At 35.7% G+C, this 19,112-nt stretch overlaps 1 protein-coding gene across 1 annotated transcript in view; it reads left to right on the top strand.

The window, feature by feature from the left end:
- The first annotated feature begins 213 nt into the window (after window positions 1-213).
- The window catches only part of PDE4D (phosphodiesterase 4D), a 798,342-nt gene continuing 779,443 nt past the window's right edge, over window positions 214-19,112 (top strand). Inside the window, 1 exon segment of the mRNA XM_028516375.2 lies at window positions 214-731. Within this exon segment, the coding sequence (XP_028372176.1) occupies window positions 277-731 (455 nt within the window). The 5' untranslated portion in view covers window positions 214-276.

Here is a 19,112-nt window from a genome sequence, read left to right as displayed (position 1 = left end):
CACTGCACGCCCTAGTCTTGGTGACTTGGGAACCCAGGAGCGTGTCCCTGCCACAGCCAGTGTGGAGGGAGCCCTGTCGCTCTCTGTGACCCCCTCCCGCCGGCGGAGCCCCCTCTCGGTCGCCTGGAGCGTCTGGTGGTTTCAGTAGGAAGCTGAGCCCAGCCTCTGCTCGGCTCCAGAAGCAGCGGCAGCGGCGGCAGCAGCATCGGGGAGGCGCTCGTGCGGGCCAGTCCATTGAGCCCGGCTGGGCAGCAGGGCGCGGAGCCGCGAGCCGGGATGGAGACGGAGGGTAGTAGCGTGCCGGCCCGGGCGGGCAGCGGCGACGGCAGCGACGGCGCCCGCGGGGCCACGCTCAAAGCCCCCAAGCACCTCTGGAGGCATGAGCAGCACCACCAGTACCCGCTCCGGCAGCCCCAGTTCCGCCTCCTGCACCCCCATCATCACCTGCCGCCACCGCCACCACCGCCCTCACCCCAGCCCCAGCCCCAGTGCCCACTGCAGCCGCCGCCGCCGCCCCCCCTGCCGCCGCCCACGGCGCCTGGGGCGGCTCGTGGCCGCTACGCCTCGAGCGGGGCCACCGGCCGCGTCCGGCACCGCGGCTACTCAGACACCGAGCGCTACCTGTACTGCGGCGCCATGGACCGCACCTCCTACGCGGTGGAAACTGGCCACCGGCCCGGCCTGAAGAAATCCAGGATGTCCTGGCCCTCGTCGTTCCAGGGACTCAGGCGGTGAGTGGAGAGCGTCCCCTCCCCCAGTCCAGCAAGGGGTCACCTCTCAAATTCTCCTTCTTGGTCTATTTATCACCAGCAATCCTGGACCCGGGGTCAAATTCTATTCTGGGAATTGGGGAAGGCAAGCAGGGGCGTGTCTGTCCTTACTAGAGAGGTTACGATTCAGGTGTGTGTGAGAGATCCTGAAAGTGGAGCTTAAATGGTGTGTGTGTGTGTGTGTGTGTGTGTGTAAGAGAGAGAGACAGAGAGAGAGAGAGAGAGAGAGAGAGAGAGAGAGAGATTCCCAGTTATCTATACCACCCACCTCCCCCTTCCCCACCCACTTCCACTCCACACTGGCGAGTGGGACTAAACAGGCAAATTCAGTTTGCTCTGGTGGAGGAAGAAGAAAAGTGTGAGTGTGTGATGTGTGTGTGTCGGGGGAGGGGGTGGCGAAACAGGCTGAGCCAGGGAAATACTCAGTAATCTGTACACTCTCCCAGAGTGAGGGGGGTTGGAGGGGCAGATCTCGTTGGGGTGGGGGCGGGGTACAGCTGAGACAGCTTGATCTCAGGATTACAGCTTAAAAGCTTGAAAACAACTAGAGTTTCTCTTTTGTCAAGTCAGGAAGTAAACTGAACAGCAACGAAAAGGGAGAACAAACACGTGGGTGACTTGGAGAGTTTGGCGCAAAATCTTCAGCCATCCTTAAGAGACAGGAGGAGGGAGGGAGGGAGGGCGCTGTGGAGTTGCACTGGGTCGGTGTGTGGTGTGTACGGAGCCTCCCTGCAAAGTCCCAGGAAGAAGAAGGCATCTCATTTCAGCAGCAGGCAAAGACTCAGAGATTTGATTATAGTGGTTTCTCCTTAACGTAAAGTGCTCCGGAAGACTGGGCGAGGAAGTGGCTTGTCACTGGGAGTTTTAATAGATGCTGCCTGGCTCCTTTTCTGAGGAAATGAGTAGTGTAAAGGACCAATTACAGCTGCTCTGAGGAGTCGGCTCCAGATTTTTAAAAATTTTTATTTATTTATTTTTTATTGTATTTTTCCCCATTACCATGTAACCCCCTTATCCAGATTCTTAACTCTGGCATAGAAGTGGAAGTTGGGCCCACTTTCAGTCCCTTTCCTGAGCACTCGGAAACAGCTCCTTTCTTTCATGCCCCAGGCCTCTCAACTTGAGAATCTCCTCCCAACACAAGTGCTTGTGCAAACACACACACACACACACACACACACACACACAAGCTTTCAGGAGCTGCTGATGTTGGCATGCCTAATGACAAAGTAGAGCTGTTGCCACCCAAGCTTAGACGTGGGCAGGCATTCACGGTCTACACATTCAAGCCACATATTCGGGTGATAGGTCATTGTAAATTGTAAATCAGGACTGGGTATGGAAGCATGGAAAACCTTGGGCTGAGATTGTTTGCCCAACTCTAATTGACAGTGAGATGCATTTATCAGAGAATCTTAATAATGTTCAAATGTGAGTTTTTCTTTCTTTTTCTTTTTCACATGAGCATGTCTCTGTGTGTTATATGCATTACTGTCAGAGGAAATCCAGCCACATAGAATATCCCAGCCCTGATATGCACACATGCCCCTCACACCCTTGGCCTTCCTCACACCCCTAGTTACTGGATGTTTTTTGTGACGATGTCATTGTGCCTGTTAGATACCAAGAATGAGAACTGAGGTTATTCTCAATTCAGAAAAATTGAAGATTGGTATGATTTGCAAACATTTATCCATTTATATGGGAGTTTTATTTTTACAGCCCAGAGTGCTAACACCTGCATCCAGTTTTACCCTTTGTTGGAAGAAGTGGGTTGAGTACCATGTATGTGGGTCTCGGTGGAATAAAGGCAAGCATGTCACTTTGTATATTTGGCCTATTAATAGAAATTTTTTGTTAAACTAAGCCCTTAATAAACATTAACTAAGAACAAGAGTTCTAGTTTAATCTGTGGGTTGATTTACTTTGTAGAGTCTCTTAATTAACTTTACATTTTAATGAAATAGAGTATGTCTGTAAGAGTGGATGGGGGAAATAAGCTAATTGGAATAGAGGTATCGCATCATTGATTTGAAATTATTTTTGCTGTGAGCTCCACACTGATTAATTGTTCTATTTGAAATTTGTTACTTGAATGGTTCATAGAAAAGTAAGGTGTGTAGTATTTACATACAGCTTCTACTGTGACTCATTTAATAAATCACTGTCATTCTGAGTATACTTAACTTAAAATTCTTTACATCATTTATTTCCCAAAGACACCTACATTGCATGTCAATCTTTTCCTGAAGAGAGCTGCTTTTGCAAGTAAATGTAGTTTTCAAGGAGGGCATGAGTATTACTTTTATTTTTAAAGAGAACAGTACCAATGCTTCAAAATTATCAAAAAATCACATTTACTAACTTATTTGAACCCATTAACAACACTGAGATGAAATGCTATTGTCTCCATTTTACAGATAAGAACACTGAGCCCTAGAGAATGTAACTTATTCAGTAGCACTTCAACGGTGAGTGCCAGAGCTAAGACTGCAACCCAGGCCCCTGCCTCAGCAAAGGCAGTGGGTGCTCCTAAAATAAATGTGCCGATGCAGAACCTGGGCATGTTAACAGCATCAAGAAGTATGTAAAATAAAACACGAAGTTGATATTGATTGATACCATGGGACGTGAAGTCCAAATGAACCAAAAAGGAGATATGGCTTAAATCAATTTTTTAAAAGAATGACAGCCTAGGCTCAATGCAATGAGAGATTTTAACTTTTTTAATTTTTGAAATCCTAGCTGTTACACTGGTTATAATGATCACCATAGAACAAACTGGTGTATTTGTTGACTTTGTACAATGCATATCCTGTTGCATCTAAAACAGTGTTCAGAGAATTAAAGCTAATCAAAACACTTCAGTTTGTTTTCAGTTATCTTCTAAAAATAATCAAAGTGAGAGATACGTGCAAAGTGAGTGTGCATGTGTGTGCACACGTGTGTGCCATCATCCAAATGAAGAGCTTAACTTGTCTGTCCAGTTAACATAGCTGAAAAATCCTCATGTATAGATGGATGAATGATTCCCTGTGGATTATCAAGAAAAACATGTCTTTTAAAAGACTATTTTAGTGTGTATGGTAGCATTTCCAGATAGTACCTTGACTGAAATTTTGAGACTTTGTTACAGTGTATGAAGCAATGGGAAAGAGGTATACTTGATGTAATGAAGAAATTTGTATAAAAAGGAAGGAGGCAATTTTTAGACATTTCATAATCAGTTCTTTTGATTCCATAGAAAATGTATATATGATAAATAAATTTTGTATTAAATTAAACCTAACTAGGTAGATTTATTTTTTAATCTCAACGTGGAAAGAATTGGAAATAATAAAATTATCAGGGAAATGAGGCTCTATGTCACCAAAAAAGCCAAAGGAAATATTTTTAAAAGTTAAAACACCATTTAAAAATATATATCAAATTAATCATTTTATTAGTTAAAGTTTAGTAATACTTAAATTTATTATTTTATTAGCAATGGATGACACTGAATAAAATATAACAGGGAGTACAGAAATAAATCCAGGTATATTTGAGAATGTAGTACCTGATGTGAAACATATTCCACATCCATGAGGAAAATATGACTAATTAAATAAATAATACTAGAATAACAAGCTAGCCAGTTTTAAAACTACAGCTACTTCACATGTTTTAAATTCTAGATGAATCAAAGAGTTAAATTCAAACGTGAATACGTGGAACATGTGCATATACTACAAGAAAGTAATATATAAAATTGTCTTAACAATTTTGTACAAAAGGCCTTTCTTTGCATGGTATGCAAAACTTGAAATCCAAAATAAAAACATAGTTGCATAAAAATGAAAATTTCTACATAGGAAGAAAAAAAGCATAATAAGGATGAGTTGCAATTCATTAATTGTTAAAAAAAACTCAATACCTATTATATATAAACAAAGTGTTAATGTCCCTAATATACAAAGAGCTCTCAAAATGTAACAACAGTTTAACTGAAATGATAAATTATAAATTAGTTTTTGACTTCTTTTTACACAACAAAATAATTCTTCTCAATATCATTAGGGAAATGCAAATCAAAAATGAAATGATACATCACCTCATACTTGTTAGAATGACTATTACCAAAAAGACAAAAGAAGGAAAGAAGAAATGAGTCTTGGCTAAAATGTAGGGAAAAAGGAATCCTTGTGGACTGTTGGTGGGAATGTCCATGAGTGCAGTCACTGTACAAAATAGTGTGGGGCATCCTCAAAACATGAAAAATAGAGCTACCATATGATTTAACTATTTTCCTTCTGGATATTTATTAAAATAACCGAAAACACTAACTTGAAAAGATATACTAGTATGCACCCCCCCCACCATGTTCATTGCAGCATTATTTACAATGACCAAGATATGTAAGTAACCCCAGTGTACATGGATGAATGAGTGAATAAAGAAGATGGTATATTTATATTTATATGTTACATTATTTACAATTGCCAAAATATGTAAACAACTTCAGTGTCCATGGATGAGTGGAAAAGGAGATGGAATTTCATTCAACTATAAAAAAATAAAATATTGCCATTTATGACAATATGGATGAACACAGAAGGTATGCTAAGTGAATATGACAGAGAAATATAAATACCATATGATTTCATTTACATATGGAATCTAAAAACATAAACAAAAACAAAATACCCAAGCTTATATATACAAAGGAGAGATATTCAGCTCATATATACAAAGAAGGAATTGGTAGCTGCCAGAGACAAGGGGGAAAGGTAGAGAAAATGGTGAACTGTTTTTGTTTGTTGTTTCTTACTTCAAATAAATGGACAAATTTTGCTTGGAAATTTAAATACTTTAGGTGATTCCTTAGGTACTATAAAGACATTCTAGATGACAGAGGTGTAAATATCAAGAATATGATATTTGATTTAGGTATTTTAGAAGAAAACATAGCTAAAAATTATAATTGCATGCAATATAAATCCCATGCATATTATAAAATATTTATTTGGCATTCTACTTTTAAATATATTAATGTAAAATACTAAATAAAAAGAAAGTTTATATTGCAATACTTAAATACCAAAAAATTCAGATTTTTACTTTTTTACTCTGGGTTATAAAAAATGTTTCTCTATTGTTTTTCAATTATTTTATTTTTGCTTAATTCCTTTACCTTTTTTACCAGCCCTAAAACCTCCACCCCCAAGTCTGTTCTCTATCTGTGAGTCTGTTTGTATTTTGTTTGTTAATTTGCTTTGTTCATTAGATTCTACACATGAGTGAAATAATATGGTATTTGTCTTTCTCTGACTGGCTTATTTAGCATAATATTCCCCATGCTTTTCATTGATTTTATCAAAGTTTTTCAGTGTATTTTTTCTTCATTAAAAAATGCAGTGAAAATCTAATTTCATGAGACAAAATTTAAGTTTCACATTACCAAAATAACTGATTGAAAATTTGGTCATTTAAATTGTCTACATCAGTGAATCTAAGACTTTGGATTTTAGGAAAGATCCAAAAGATCCTTTTGGATTTTATTTGTTTGTTTGTTTGTTTTAAGGTGTTATTTATTTATTTTTAGAGAGGGGGGAAGGGAAGGAGAAAGAGAGAGAGAGAAACATCGTGTGTGGTTGCTTCACACCCATCCCCCACTGGAGACCTGGCCTGCAACCCAGGCATGTGCTCTGACTGGGAATCAAACTGACAACTCTGTGGTTTGCAGGCTGGCACTCAATCCACTGAGCAACACTATCCAGGGCAGTAACTTTATTTGGATAACTGGCAAAAGATTGCCATCTTTGAATTTTAACATATATAGCCATTAAAGATATTTAATTGCAAAAATGTTTGGCTAAATTCATATATTTTGCATTTCCTACATATTGCCAAAACACTGTTAGACTTTAAACAAAAAACTGATTTCAACAATTTCTGTGTGTTCTGAGACTGGTGTATCAGAAGAAAAATACAATGGCTCTGTCACCTTTTTGTACATTTTGTTTTAAAATTATGTACCTTCTATGTTTCATCAGGTTGGAAAATGGTGAGAGGGAGGAGGTAGAAGGGAAAGAGCAATAAGAAACTGTCCTTCAAGCATGGAATATATGTAAGCCCTTCTTTCCTTTTCAGTGGACCATCTTGGTTCAGTTGCCCACTTATGGAGCAGTAATAGGGAAATAGATAACCAATAATGTCTACAAGACACATTTCTCTGAGACCATGTAACACTATAGAATGTCAAAATGGTAAGGGACTTAGATTTAAGCTAGCCTAGCTTACCACTGCCCATCTTTTACACTTGAAGAAACATATATCCTGAGGGATAAACTCAACACAATAGTTGACTGACAGAATGAGAACTACAATTTATGTTTTCCCTATCTCCTGACAATTACTCTACATTTCTCATTGTGGCTATATTTTACCAATCACTGTCCCCATCTTCCAGGCTATAGCCTGAAACCAAAAGTTTGAAAATTACTTAAAAAAAAAAAAAGCATTTGTGAGTAAATGGGATATTCAAATACTAGGAAGAGAGACTACTTCAGAAAAGACTTTCACTTTCCAGCTTGGATATATTCATATACACACAATGATGAATTGGTCACTAATTTCTATCTCTAAACTTTAACATGGGTTTTGGAGAGTATCTTGGGGAGATTTTTTAAACATCATACAGAATAATAATCTAAAAAGACTCAACCCTGTTACCAACTTTTAGTAATTCAAAGACCTCAGGTCATTTGTAAAATTATGTCCCTCTCACAGCTTACTCTCTATCTACAAGTTTTAAAATATATAATTTGTGATTCTACAACTTGAATAGTAGTTCTGGTTCATAAGAGGAATGTTGCTAAGGGATTATATCAAATAGCACTATATTATATTTCAAAAGATGTTGTGTTTATTTTTACTCCAAGGAACATTTCTCTACATTTAAAAATAGGAAATCCAATTTTTCCCAGAAAGAGGGAAAAATTTCACATTATTTCTTAAAAACTCATCAGCTAACTGATTTGACTCCATACACACACATACCCCCATCACCATGAGCCTCACTCTATCATTTTGAACATAAAATGAGAAATAAAGTATGCCTTGTTATCTAAGTAAACACGTACAGTTACTGTATGGATCATCATCCGTGTGGGTATCACCATTCCTCCATTGGTGTCTGGCCAGTGGTGTCCATAGACTCCTCCTCTTCCTTAACTCCCAGATCTCAATGATAGCAGATGTCTCTCAATTCTACCCAGAAATACCTCTTGTTCTCCCATTGCCATGTCCCTGGTTTAAGCCTTTATATCTGACCTCTAAACAGTTGCAACAACCTTTTTTTTAAAAAAATGTTTTTTTCAATTCATCTTACAATCAGTATTATTTTGTACCACTTTCAGGTATATGGCATAGTGGTTAGGCAATCATATACTTTACAAAGTATTTCACCCAATATTTCAAGTACTCAAGGCACCATACGTAGATATTACAATATTATTGACTATATTTCCTATGGTATACTTTATATTCCCCAACTATTCTCTAGCTCCAGTCTCTCCTGACGCCAATCTATTTCACACTCCAGGCCACCCAATCTCATCATCCCCTTCTCTGAAAGGCTTGGATGATTTTTCCTCTTCAAGTTAAAATCTAAATTTCTTGGTCTGACTCTTCAAAACGTTAGCCCTCTCTTTCTCACAGAAAGCCTTTGCTATTCATCCTCTTCCATAATCCTCATGAAATCACCACACTCAACTTTTTGCCATGTGCTGAGCTCTCTGTGTCTTTTGACACCTTTTTCTTTCTGAAGCTGTTTATTCTTTCTCGATTGCTTTCCCTATGCCCTCCACCACCCCCTCCTTATCTGTTTGGAAGACTCATGAGTACCTTCTTGAACTTAGTTCAGATGTTACCCCTTACATGGGTATACTTAGAACAGAGTAACCTTCGTCTCTTCTGGGCTTTCACATTACATCTTGTAGCTATCTCTAGCACCACAATTTTCAACTAATTACTAAATTCTACGGCACACCAATCTGTCAAAAAATAGGTATAATTTTTATTTATTCACACTGGGATGTCTATTGTTGTGTTGGTAGTTATCATTTTTTAAATTTGACAATCTAAGGGACAAGAGGTCAGTGACCCTGACGAGTCAGGTATTACGTGCTTTAAAAATTCTTGTAGCACATGGGTGGAAAACTGCTGCTCTAGCAGCTACCAATTGCAATTCTATATGCCCCCCCCATTAAGTACATATAGGATCTTGCACAGCATATGGTTTATACAGGTCCTCAGCAAATGATGAGCATTTAAATGTGAAAATAATAATAATGAAACCTGCCTCTTCAGTTTGTGTTCCTTCAGAAGATATATATTTCAATACCTTAAAATTCTTTATGAAGTAAACAGAGCTAGTGCTGTTCATCTCATCTTATAGGTTATCAAAGGGAATACTGACTCTTAGAGATATAGACACATATACATGTTCAAAGTTAGAACTCAGACTTGAGCCTTTGAACTGCTAGTCTGAAGATCTTTTCATCATACTGTGAGGTACATATGGCCTGGTAGCAAATGAGAAGAAGCCTATCATTTGACTGAGACTATGAAGACAGGGAGAAATTGTAAAGATTATGAAGAGAGATAGTAGTTTGGATCCAGCTTGTAAGAAAACAGCATCAGAATAAAAATAACCTTGATGGAATAGTGTCCTTTTTTATTTAGAGAGATTCCTTTACAGATTATATTCTTAATTTTGGGATCTTTGCCTTTAATTACATTTGGGGATTGGTGTACATTTTGTGGATAGCATTTATCAGATTCCCACGAGGCCTTGATTCACAATTTTTAAGACTAGGATATATCATTTAAAAATATGGTATTTATTAGTTTATTGAAATAAAAAAGGACCCTCACCTCATACCATAACAAAAAAGAACTTAAAATCAAGAATAAAATATTAAAAATATAAAATAAAAATAGATGGACATAAAGAGACACATACATAGGACCCATAGACATACGAAAGAATGTAGCTAGTGATCTAGCTACCATAGAGATGCAAACTAAAACTCCAATGGGATCCTCCTTCACACCCGTCAGAATGGCCATCATTAACAAATCAACAAACAACAAGTGCTGGTGAGGATGGGGAGAAAAGGAAACCCTAGTGCACTGTTGATGGGAATACAGACTGGTGCAGCCACTGTGGAAAACAATATGGAATTTCCTCAAAAACTAAAAATGGAACTGCCTTTTGATCCAGTGATCCCACTTCTGGGATTATACCCTAAGAATTCTGAAATACCAATCCAAAAGAACCTATGCACACCAATGTTCACAGCGCTATTTACAATAGTCAAGTGCTAGAAACAACCTAAGTGCCCCTCAGTAAATGAGTGTATCAAAAAACTATGGTACATTTATACAATGGAATACTATGCAGCAGAAAGAAGGAACTCCTACCCTTCGGAACAGCATCGATGGAACTAGAGAGCATTATGCTAAGTGAATAAGCCACAATGTGAAAGACAAATACCGTATGATCTCACCTATAAGTGGAACCTAATGAACAAAACAAACAAGCAACAAAATAGAACTAGAGACATGGAAATGAGAAACAAACTGGCAGTGACCAGAGGGGAGGAAGGAGAGGAACAATGGGGGAAAGAAGGGGAAGGGTCATCAAGGAACATGTATAAAGGACCCATGGACATGGACAACAGGGCAGGGATTGACTGTGGGAGCAGGAAGGTGGGGTGGGCAGGGTGGGGTGAAGAACAGGGGAAAATTGGGACAACTGTCACTGAATAACAATAAAAAAAAACTACCTTTGTAAGAACTTGAAAAAAAGAGGCAATTCAAAAAGGAAGAAAGATTAATGATGATAAAACATATTTGAACAGACAAAAGTAAAAATTAAAACATTAATGCTAATAAATTTTTTATTTTTGGAAAAATATTAAAAGATGAATAATTTGAAAGAATTGGAGAAGATGTGGAGAAGTAGGCACTTTCTTATATATAGTTTTAATGGAGAGTGTAAATTAGTAAAATTGTTTTGGATAACCAAATGATATGTACCAAAATTTTAAATGTGCATACTTATAACCTAATAATTCCATGCTTAGGAACTGAGCCTGAGTATAACTGAATAAGTGAAGAAAAAGTACTATGTTGCAACATTGAATATATTAGTAAATATCTAGAAAACACTCAAATATATTTCAATGGGGAATTGGTAAAATAAGTCATCTTATAGCTACTGCAATAGACTAATAGATATTAAATGAAAGATACCCATCTATATTGAAATGCAATCATAAACCCTACAAATTAGAGACAACTGTATTTGAACAACAAGGAAAAAATAAAAAAAATTAAATTAAAAGTTTAAAAAATAAGCCCTATGAGTTAAGTGAAAAATAATTTAGACACTAGATTATAGAATATGGTACTATTACTTGTGTATATTAATGCATACTTATATTTTTCTATATGAGGTTATGTTTATATATGTGTGTGCCTATGTTCATAAATATGTGTATATACACATTATTGTACAAGTGATATATATAAATAGCATTATTATATTAGAAAAAGCACTAAACTGTGATAGATGTGTGAAGAGAAGAAATTTAATGAAATCTTTGATGTTCTGTTTTATGTTCTTTTCTCTAACTTGTTTTTCTTTAAAATGAGCATATGTTGCTTTTGTAAGCAAAAATTATATATTTTCTACTTTGGTTAAAAAATTATTATTTTTCACTTATCCCCTTATTAGGTTAACATTTTATTTTTATCCCACTGTGCTCACCTGCCCCCAAAAGCAAAGAATTGTGTTACAAAACAAATACAATGAAGTAAAGTGAAGATATCAAAGAGAAGAGGATATAACAGCAAATGCATGCTGTCGATTCCACAGCAATTGCTAGATTTATTGTTCAATCTGATTCAAACAAACATAAATCGTCCACAACTTCTCAACATCTATCTGGTTGTTTTTTGTGACAGTAAAACCCAATAATAAAAATAAATACATTTCTTATCTGAGAATACAGTAGCTAAATCAAATGGTCTAAGAACTTCATTAATTATAGAAATGAGTAAGAATACAATAAAACTAAAAATTATTATTCTAAGAAAATACACTTTAATAAATATTGTTCTTATACTGTGTATATTAACGTTACTTTTGGTGTGGCAAAGCAGGAATCTGTTAAATGAGGCATTATTTCTATTGACATGGAATATTTTATAAGACAAAGTCACCAAGGAATGTAATAAAATCATTAATAATAGGTCATATAAATATTTAATAATCACACTATTGCAATATTTCAGAAAATCTACTTAGGGAAAACAACTTTGTGTTTGTTTGTTTTTAGTGACAGCCTTCCCCATGGAGACCCTAGACTCAACTATATTACTATATTCTCTCTGATAGAGTGCTGTTCAATTTTCAGTGAGTTCAAGTATAATTGGTCATGTACCTCAATAACTGGACACAAGATAGAGAAAAATAGTATGTTTTGGGTATAATATATATAAAAGTACTTTTAACAAACATTTTTACTTCCTTAGCCAGCTCTAAGACATAACTATATGAACAACTGAAGTAACTGGACCACTCACCTGGTTGATTAACTTAGCCACGCAAGTTCAATGTAATGTTTCCCCGGAGATTTTTTTTTAAGAACTGATTTCACAGAATTAGGTTGATTTGACAATATTGAATCAGATACCCCTTTGAATGTTTGTCACAACATCTGTGGGTCAGGAAAAAGTTTAGAAATATTTGAACCCATCAGGAAGCTATTGAGGATGTAGTCAGAATCTGTAAAAAGCAATGGCATAGATCGCCATGGCCCTCAACCAGCCTGGCAAGCCTGTTTATTGCATTGGATGCTGCCAGTGTCTAAGCATTTGCTTTAAATATTTGATGTAGTTAATTAATGAGTATTTTGGATCTTCTGTCTATTATAAAAATGTGCTTATAAAAAATAAATGCAAGCAAATTACAAACATTGGAAGACCAAACTGAAATACAGTAACTATCTCCTAAAATGTCCACTACCAGTTTGTTAACCAGGATGTCACTGTAATCTGATTTTTATTAAATAATCAGAATTGTTACATAGATAGCTAAAGGTAAGAGTATCTAAAAGTTAGTATTTTCTAAGAGTCTGAGAGTCATTCAATATACAGGGATTTCAGTCTATGTGGGGTGGAACTACAGGAAGCATGGGAGAAGAAGGAAATAAAGCTTTGCTAAAAATTTTTCAATTTTCCTCTGAAGATGTTAGATATGCCATGATAGATTTTCAGTAGGGAAATTATGTGTTTAACTTTGATTATTTTAAACCTCATGCTGGCAAATACATGAAACATGGAGTGGGAAGAAATTGGAGGTGTGATTTAGGTATTTATTGCTGCCAACCAGATAAGAAACAAATTATGTAGTCTAAAACTAAAGCTATGGCAGTAAGAGTAGAAAAGAGGTGAATTTAAGAGACTTCATAAATAGAAATGATGTTGACTTGTTGACTGATGAAATTTGGTGGTGTTGTTTTACATGATTCACTTGTGCCATTATATCAAGCATAACATGCTTTTTGATGATAGGTAGATATGTTCTATTCCAGGTCACCACTAATTAATTGTGTTAATTTAGTTAAATTGGTTTCCTCAACTCATTTGAAAAAGGTGAAAAATAACACTTTGAACTATTTCCTCTTAGGAAACATCATAAAGCTACTGAACTTTTTTTCCACAGCATGTGTCTTTCTCTCTCCTTACCACCCTGCCTCTAACTAAGTGTCAGCTAATACAGTCTTCCTAGCTTTTGTTTTCTAATGTCAATTAATTCTCTATCCATTCATCCCAGGAAATCTTTCAAGCACTGGTGTATGTGTGCCCTTGTTTGTGTTTAAGAAAGTACCCCACTTTTCTTCATATAAAATCATTGGAAAAATTGGCTAAGCTTTTCTTGCTTTTCATTACTTGTATTTTCTTTTTTAACCAGTGTTATTGTGCTGTATTTTATTACTTCCTGATTGCCCAAACATTTTTTTATTGAAGAAAAATTGGTATGTAAGTTTCAGGTACAATATTAAAATTCAACATCTATATAGACAGCAAAGTGACCCCCTTCAAATTCTAGTTACCATCTTTCACCATACCATTAACTCCCTTCACTCATTTTGACTACCTTCCAACTCTTTTCCTATTTGGTATACACCAAATTGTTCTCTGTATCTATGAGTTTGTTTTTGTTTGGTTTGGTTCATTCTTTTCTTTTGTTGGTTTGCTTGTGTTTTAGATTTTAACAAGTGAAATCATACATTTGTCTTTCTTCATCTGACTATTTCATTTAGCATAATACCCTCAAAGTTCATCCATATTGTGATGAATGGCAAGATCACATTCTCTTTTATTGCTGAATAGTATTCCATTGTATATATCAATCTCTCACATCTTATTTATCCATTCATCCATCAATGAACACAGATTGTTCCCATGTCTTGGCTATTGTAGATCAGGCTGCAATAAACATAAAGTTGCATATATTTTTTCAAATTAGTGTTTCCATATTTTTGTGTAAATATCCAAAAATAGCTGGATCATATGTACTTCTGTTCTTACTTTTATGAGGAACTTCCATACTGTTTTTGATAGTGGCTGTACTAATTTACATTCCCACCAACAGCACACAAGGGTTTCATTTTCTCCACATCTTCTCCAGCACTTGTTATTTCTTGCCATTTTGGTAGTAGCCATTCTGTCAGGTGTGAGGTGATATCTCATTGTTGTTTTGATTTGCATTTTCCTAATAATTAATGATGAACATCTTTTCATGTGACTGTTGGCCCCAGATTCTCTGCCTATTTTTAATTTAGATATTTTTTGTTGTTGTGTTGTATGAGTTTTTAATATATTTTTGATATTAACCCTTTGTTGGGTATATGATTTGTAATATCTTCTGCCATTCAGTAGGGTGAGTTTTTGTTTCACCCATGCTTTATTGTGCAGAAGCTTTTTAGTATGATATAATTCCTTCTGTTTATTTGGCTTGTTTCCCTTGTCTTTGTAATCAGATCCACAAAAACATTGCTAAGACTGATAACAAGCAGTTTACCACCTATATTCTCTTTCAGGAATTTAAGCTTTACAGTTAAATCTTTAATCTACTTTTGGTTAATTTTTGTGTATGGTTTCAGGTAGTGATCCAGTTTTAGTGATCCAGTTTCATTTTTTGGCTGGTTGGATGTTTTCCCAGTACCATTTGTTGAAGAGACTATTCTTTCTCCATTTTATGTTCTTGGATATTTTATCATAAATTAATTGTCCATGTGGGTTTAGTTCTGTGATCTCAACTCTGTTTCTGCAACTATTATCCTTATAGTTATAACTATACTTACAGCTTTGTAGTATAGTTTGAAATTAGGGAGCATGGTACATCCAGCTTTGGCTTATTTTTTTCCTCGAAATTTTTTTTTCTGGCTATTAGGGCTCTTTAGTGGCTCCATATAAATTTTAGAAGTATTTGTTCTATATATATATATGAAAATGACATTGGAATCATGGTAGAAATTGCATTATATCAGCAGATTCATTTGGGTCATAATATTTTAACAATATTCTAGTATATGAGCATGGAATGGCTTTCCATTTATTGGTATCTTCATTATTTATATATTAGAGTCTTTTAAAGAATATTTTATTGATTATGCTATTATAGTTATCTTATTATTTTCTCTCCTTTATCCCCCCTCCACCCTGCACCTCCCCAACCTCCAGCATTCCACCACCGCTTAGTTCATGTCCATGGGTTGTACATGTAAGTTCTTTGGCCTCTCTATTTCCTATGCTAGTCTTAATGTCCCCTGTCTATTTTATGCCTACCAATTATGCTTCTTATTCCCTGTACCTTTTTGTCCCTTGTCCTCCTCCCACCCCACTGATAACCCTCCATGTGATCTCCATTTCTGTGATTCTGTTCCTGCTCTAATTGTTTGCTTAGTTTTTGTTTTTGTTTTTTAGGTTCAGTTGTTGATAGTTATGAGTTTGTTGTCATTTTATTGTTCATAGTTTTTTATCTTATTTTATTTCTTAAATAAAAGTCCCTTTAACATTTCACATAATAAGGGCTTGGTGATGAACTTCTTTAACTTTATTTTATCTGGGAAGCACTTTATCTGTCCTTCCATTCTAAATGATAGCTTTGATGGATAGAGTAATCTTGGATGTAGGTCCTTGCCTTTCATGATTTTGAATACTTCTTTCCAGCCCCTTCTTGCCTGCAAGATTTTCTTTTTGAGAAATCAGCTGATAGTCTTATGGGCATTACTTTGTAGGTAACTGTCTCCTTTCCTCTTGCTGTTTTTAAGATTCTCTCCTTTATCATTAATCTTGGGTAACTTAATTATGATGTGCCTTGGTGTGTTCCTCCTTGGATCCAATTTCTTTGAGAATCTCTGGGCTTCCTGGATTTCCTATAAGTCTATTTCCTTCACCAGATTGGGGAAGTTTTTCTTTATCATTTTTTCAAATAAGTTTTCAATTTCTTGCTCTTCCTCTTCTCCTTCTGTCACCCCTATGATTCAGATGTTGGAGTGCTTAAAGTTGTCCCAAAGGTTGCCAAGCCTCTTCTAACTTTTTTGAATTATTCTTCATTCTGTTCCAGATAGGTGTTTATTTCTTCCCTTTGTTCCAAATCATTGACTTGAGTCCTGGTTTCCTTCCTTCATTGTTGGTTCCCCATATGTTTTGCTTTATTTCAGTTTATGTAGCCTTCATTTTTTCTTTCATTTTGCGACTGAGCTCAATCATTTCTGTGAGCACCCTGATTACCAGTGTTTTACACTCTGTATCAGCTAGGTTGTGTATATCCTCGTCGCTTAGTTCTTTTTCTGGAGTTTTGATCTGTTCTTTCATTCGGGCTATATTACTTTGTGTCGGCACACCTGTATACTTGTAAGGGGGCAGGGAAACCCTTTTTCTTGCAATGTGCTGCTGTCTGTGTGAAAGGAATCCAAGAGAGAACAATGCCAGTGGCCCACTCAGTTGTAGCCCCACTTTCCAATGAACTCTTTGGTGAAATTGGGAGTTTTTCCCGACTTTGCAACCCCCACAGTATTTTGCAGCTAGAGATTTTGAGTCTTTAGTTTACTGATTGGCCAGCCCCTCCTATTGTGCATGGTCGGCTCTCTTGCAGGGGGTTCTTTCCACTTGCCCTGCTGCCTGTCTCCACCCCTCCTACCAGTCTGGATGAATGTTTCATTAACTCCTTGGTTGTCAGAGTTCCACACAGTGTGTTATTCTGGCAGTTCTGGTTGTTTGTTGTTTTAACTTGGTTGTTATGCTTCTTTTGGTCGTGTGGGGAAGTGAAGCATTTTTACCTATACCTCCATCTTGGCCAAAACTCCAATATATTAGTGTCATAGTTTTTAGTTTATAGATATTTCATATCATTGGCTAAATTTATTCATAGATATTTACAGTTGATACAACTGTCAATATTATTTTCTTATTTTTTCTTTCATGTGGTTTGTATATAGAAATGCCACAGATTTCTGTATATTGAAATGATATTCTGCAAATTTAGTGAATTCATTTTTTATTTTAATAGATTTTTGGTGGAGTCGTTTGGGTTTTTTACATATAATACCAAATAATGAGAACTTTTTAATCTTCCTTTCTAATTTGGATGCCTTATATTTCTTTTTCTTATCTAATTGTTTTGGCTAAAATTTCCAAAGCTGTTCCAATGCTGTGTTGACTAAAAATGGTAAGAGTGATATTCTTGTCTTGTTCCTGATATTAGAGAAAAAGCTTTCAGGTTTCACTGTTGCATATGATATTAGCTGTGTGTTGTTCAGGTATGACTTTTATTATGTTGAAGTGTTCCCTCTAGACCTACTTGGTAGAGAGCTTTATCATAAATGAATGTTGAATTTTATCAATGCTTTTTCTGTACCTATTGAGATGATCATATGATGTTATCCTTCATTTAATTAATTTGTTCTATAACACTGATTTGCAGATGCTGAAGCATTCTTAAAATTCTTGAATGGATTCCACTTGAGCATGGTGTATTATACTTTTGACATAGGTTGAATTGGGTTTTTTAAAAATTTGATGATTTTTGCATGTATGTTTCCTACAGATATTAGCCTATAATTTTCTTTTTTTGTGGTGTACTTGTCTAGTTTTGGTATCAGAGAATACTGGCTTCATAAAATTAGTTTGGAATTATTTTCTTCTCTTCAATTTTTTGGAAGAGTTTGAGAACAATAGGGATTAAATCTCTGAATGATTGGCAGAATTCACCAGTGAAGTCATCTGATTCTGGACTTTTATTTGTTGGGAGATTTTTGATTACTAATTCAATCTTCTTACTAGTAATCAGTCTATTCAGATTTTATATTTTTTCATGATTCAGTCTTGGAAGATTATATGTTTCTAGGAATTTAACAGTTTCATCTAGGTGGTGCAATTTTTTGGCATATAATTGTTTCTAGTAGTCTCTTATGATGCTTTGTATTTCTAGTGTATTAGTTTAACTTCTCTTTAATTTCTGACTTTGTTTACTTGATGATTTTGTTAAAGGTTTGTAAATTTATGTTTGTTGTCTCCAAAAATTAGCTCTAAGTTTCATTGTTCTTTTCAGTCTTCTTTTTATTTATTTCAACTCTAATCTTTATTATTTTTTTCCTTCTACTACCTTTGGGCTTCAATTTGTTCTTATTTTTTTCTTTTAGTTCCTTTAGGTGTAAAGTTATATTGTTTGTTTAAGATTTTTCTTTTCTTTTTTATTTTTAAGTATATTTTCTTATTTTTTGATGTAGACCTGTATTGCTATGAACTTCCCTCTTTGTACTGTTCTTGCTGCATCACACAGATTTTGGTATGTTGTATTTATGTTTTAATTTATCTCTAGATTTTAAAAAAATTCTCTTTGATTGCATTGATGACCCACTGGTTGTTCAATATCATGTTGCTTCATTTCCACACTTTGGCGTTTTCTCCTGTTTTTGTTGGGGTTTTTTTGGTAATTGATTTCTAGTTTAAAGTCTATTTTGTCTCATGTGAGTATAGCTGCACCAGCTTTCTGCTTCCATTTATATTGAATATTTTTTCATCATCCATTCACCTTAAGCCTATGTGTATCCTTTCTCCTGAAGTGAATCAATCCATTCAGCCACTCTATGCATTTTTATTAGAAAGTTTAGTACATTTAACATTTAAAGCAATCGTTGATAAGTATGTACATATTGCCATGTTGTTAATTGTTTTCTGATATTTTTATTTACATTTTTACTCTTTATATTTTTATTTTTG

Source organism: Phyllostomus discolor, chromosome 3 (assembly GCF_004126475.2).
Source record: "Phyllostomus discolor isolate MPI-MPIP mPhyDis1 chromosome 3, mPhyDis1.pri.v3, whole genome shotgun sequence".
Lineage (NCBI taxonomy): Eukaryota > Metazoa > Chordata > Mammalia > Chiroptera > Phyllostomidae > Phyllostomus > Phyllostomus discolor.
This window is presented reverse-complemented; position numbering and strand designations above follow the sequence as displayed.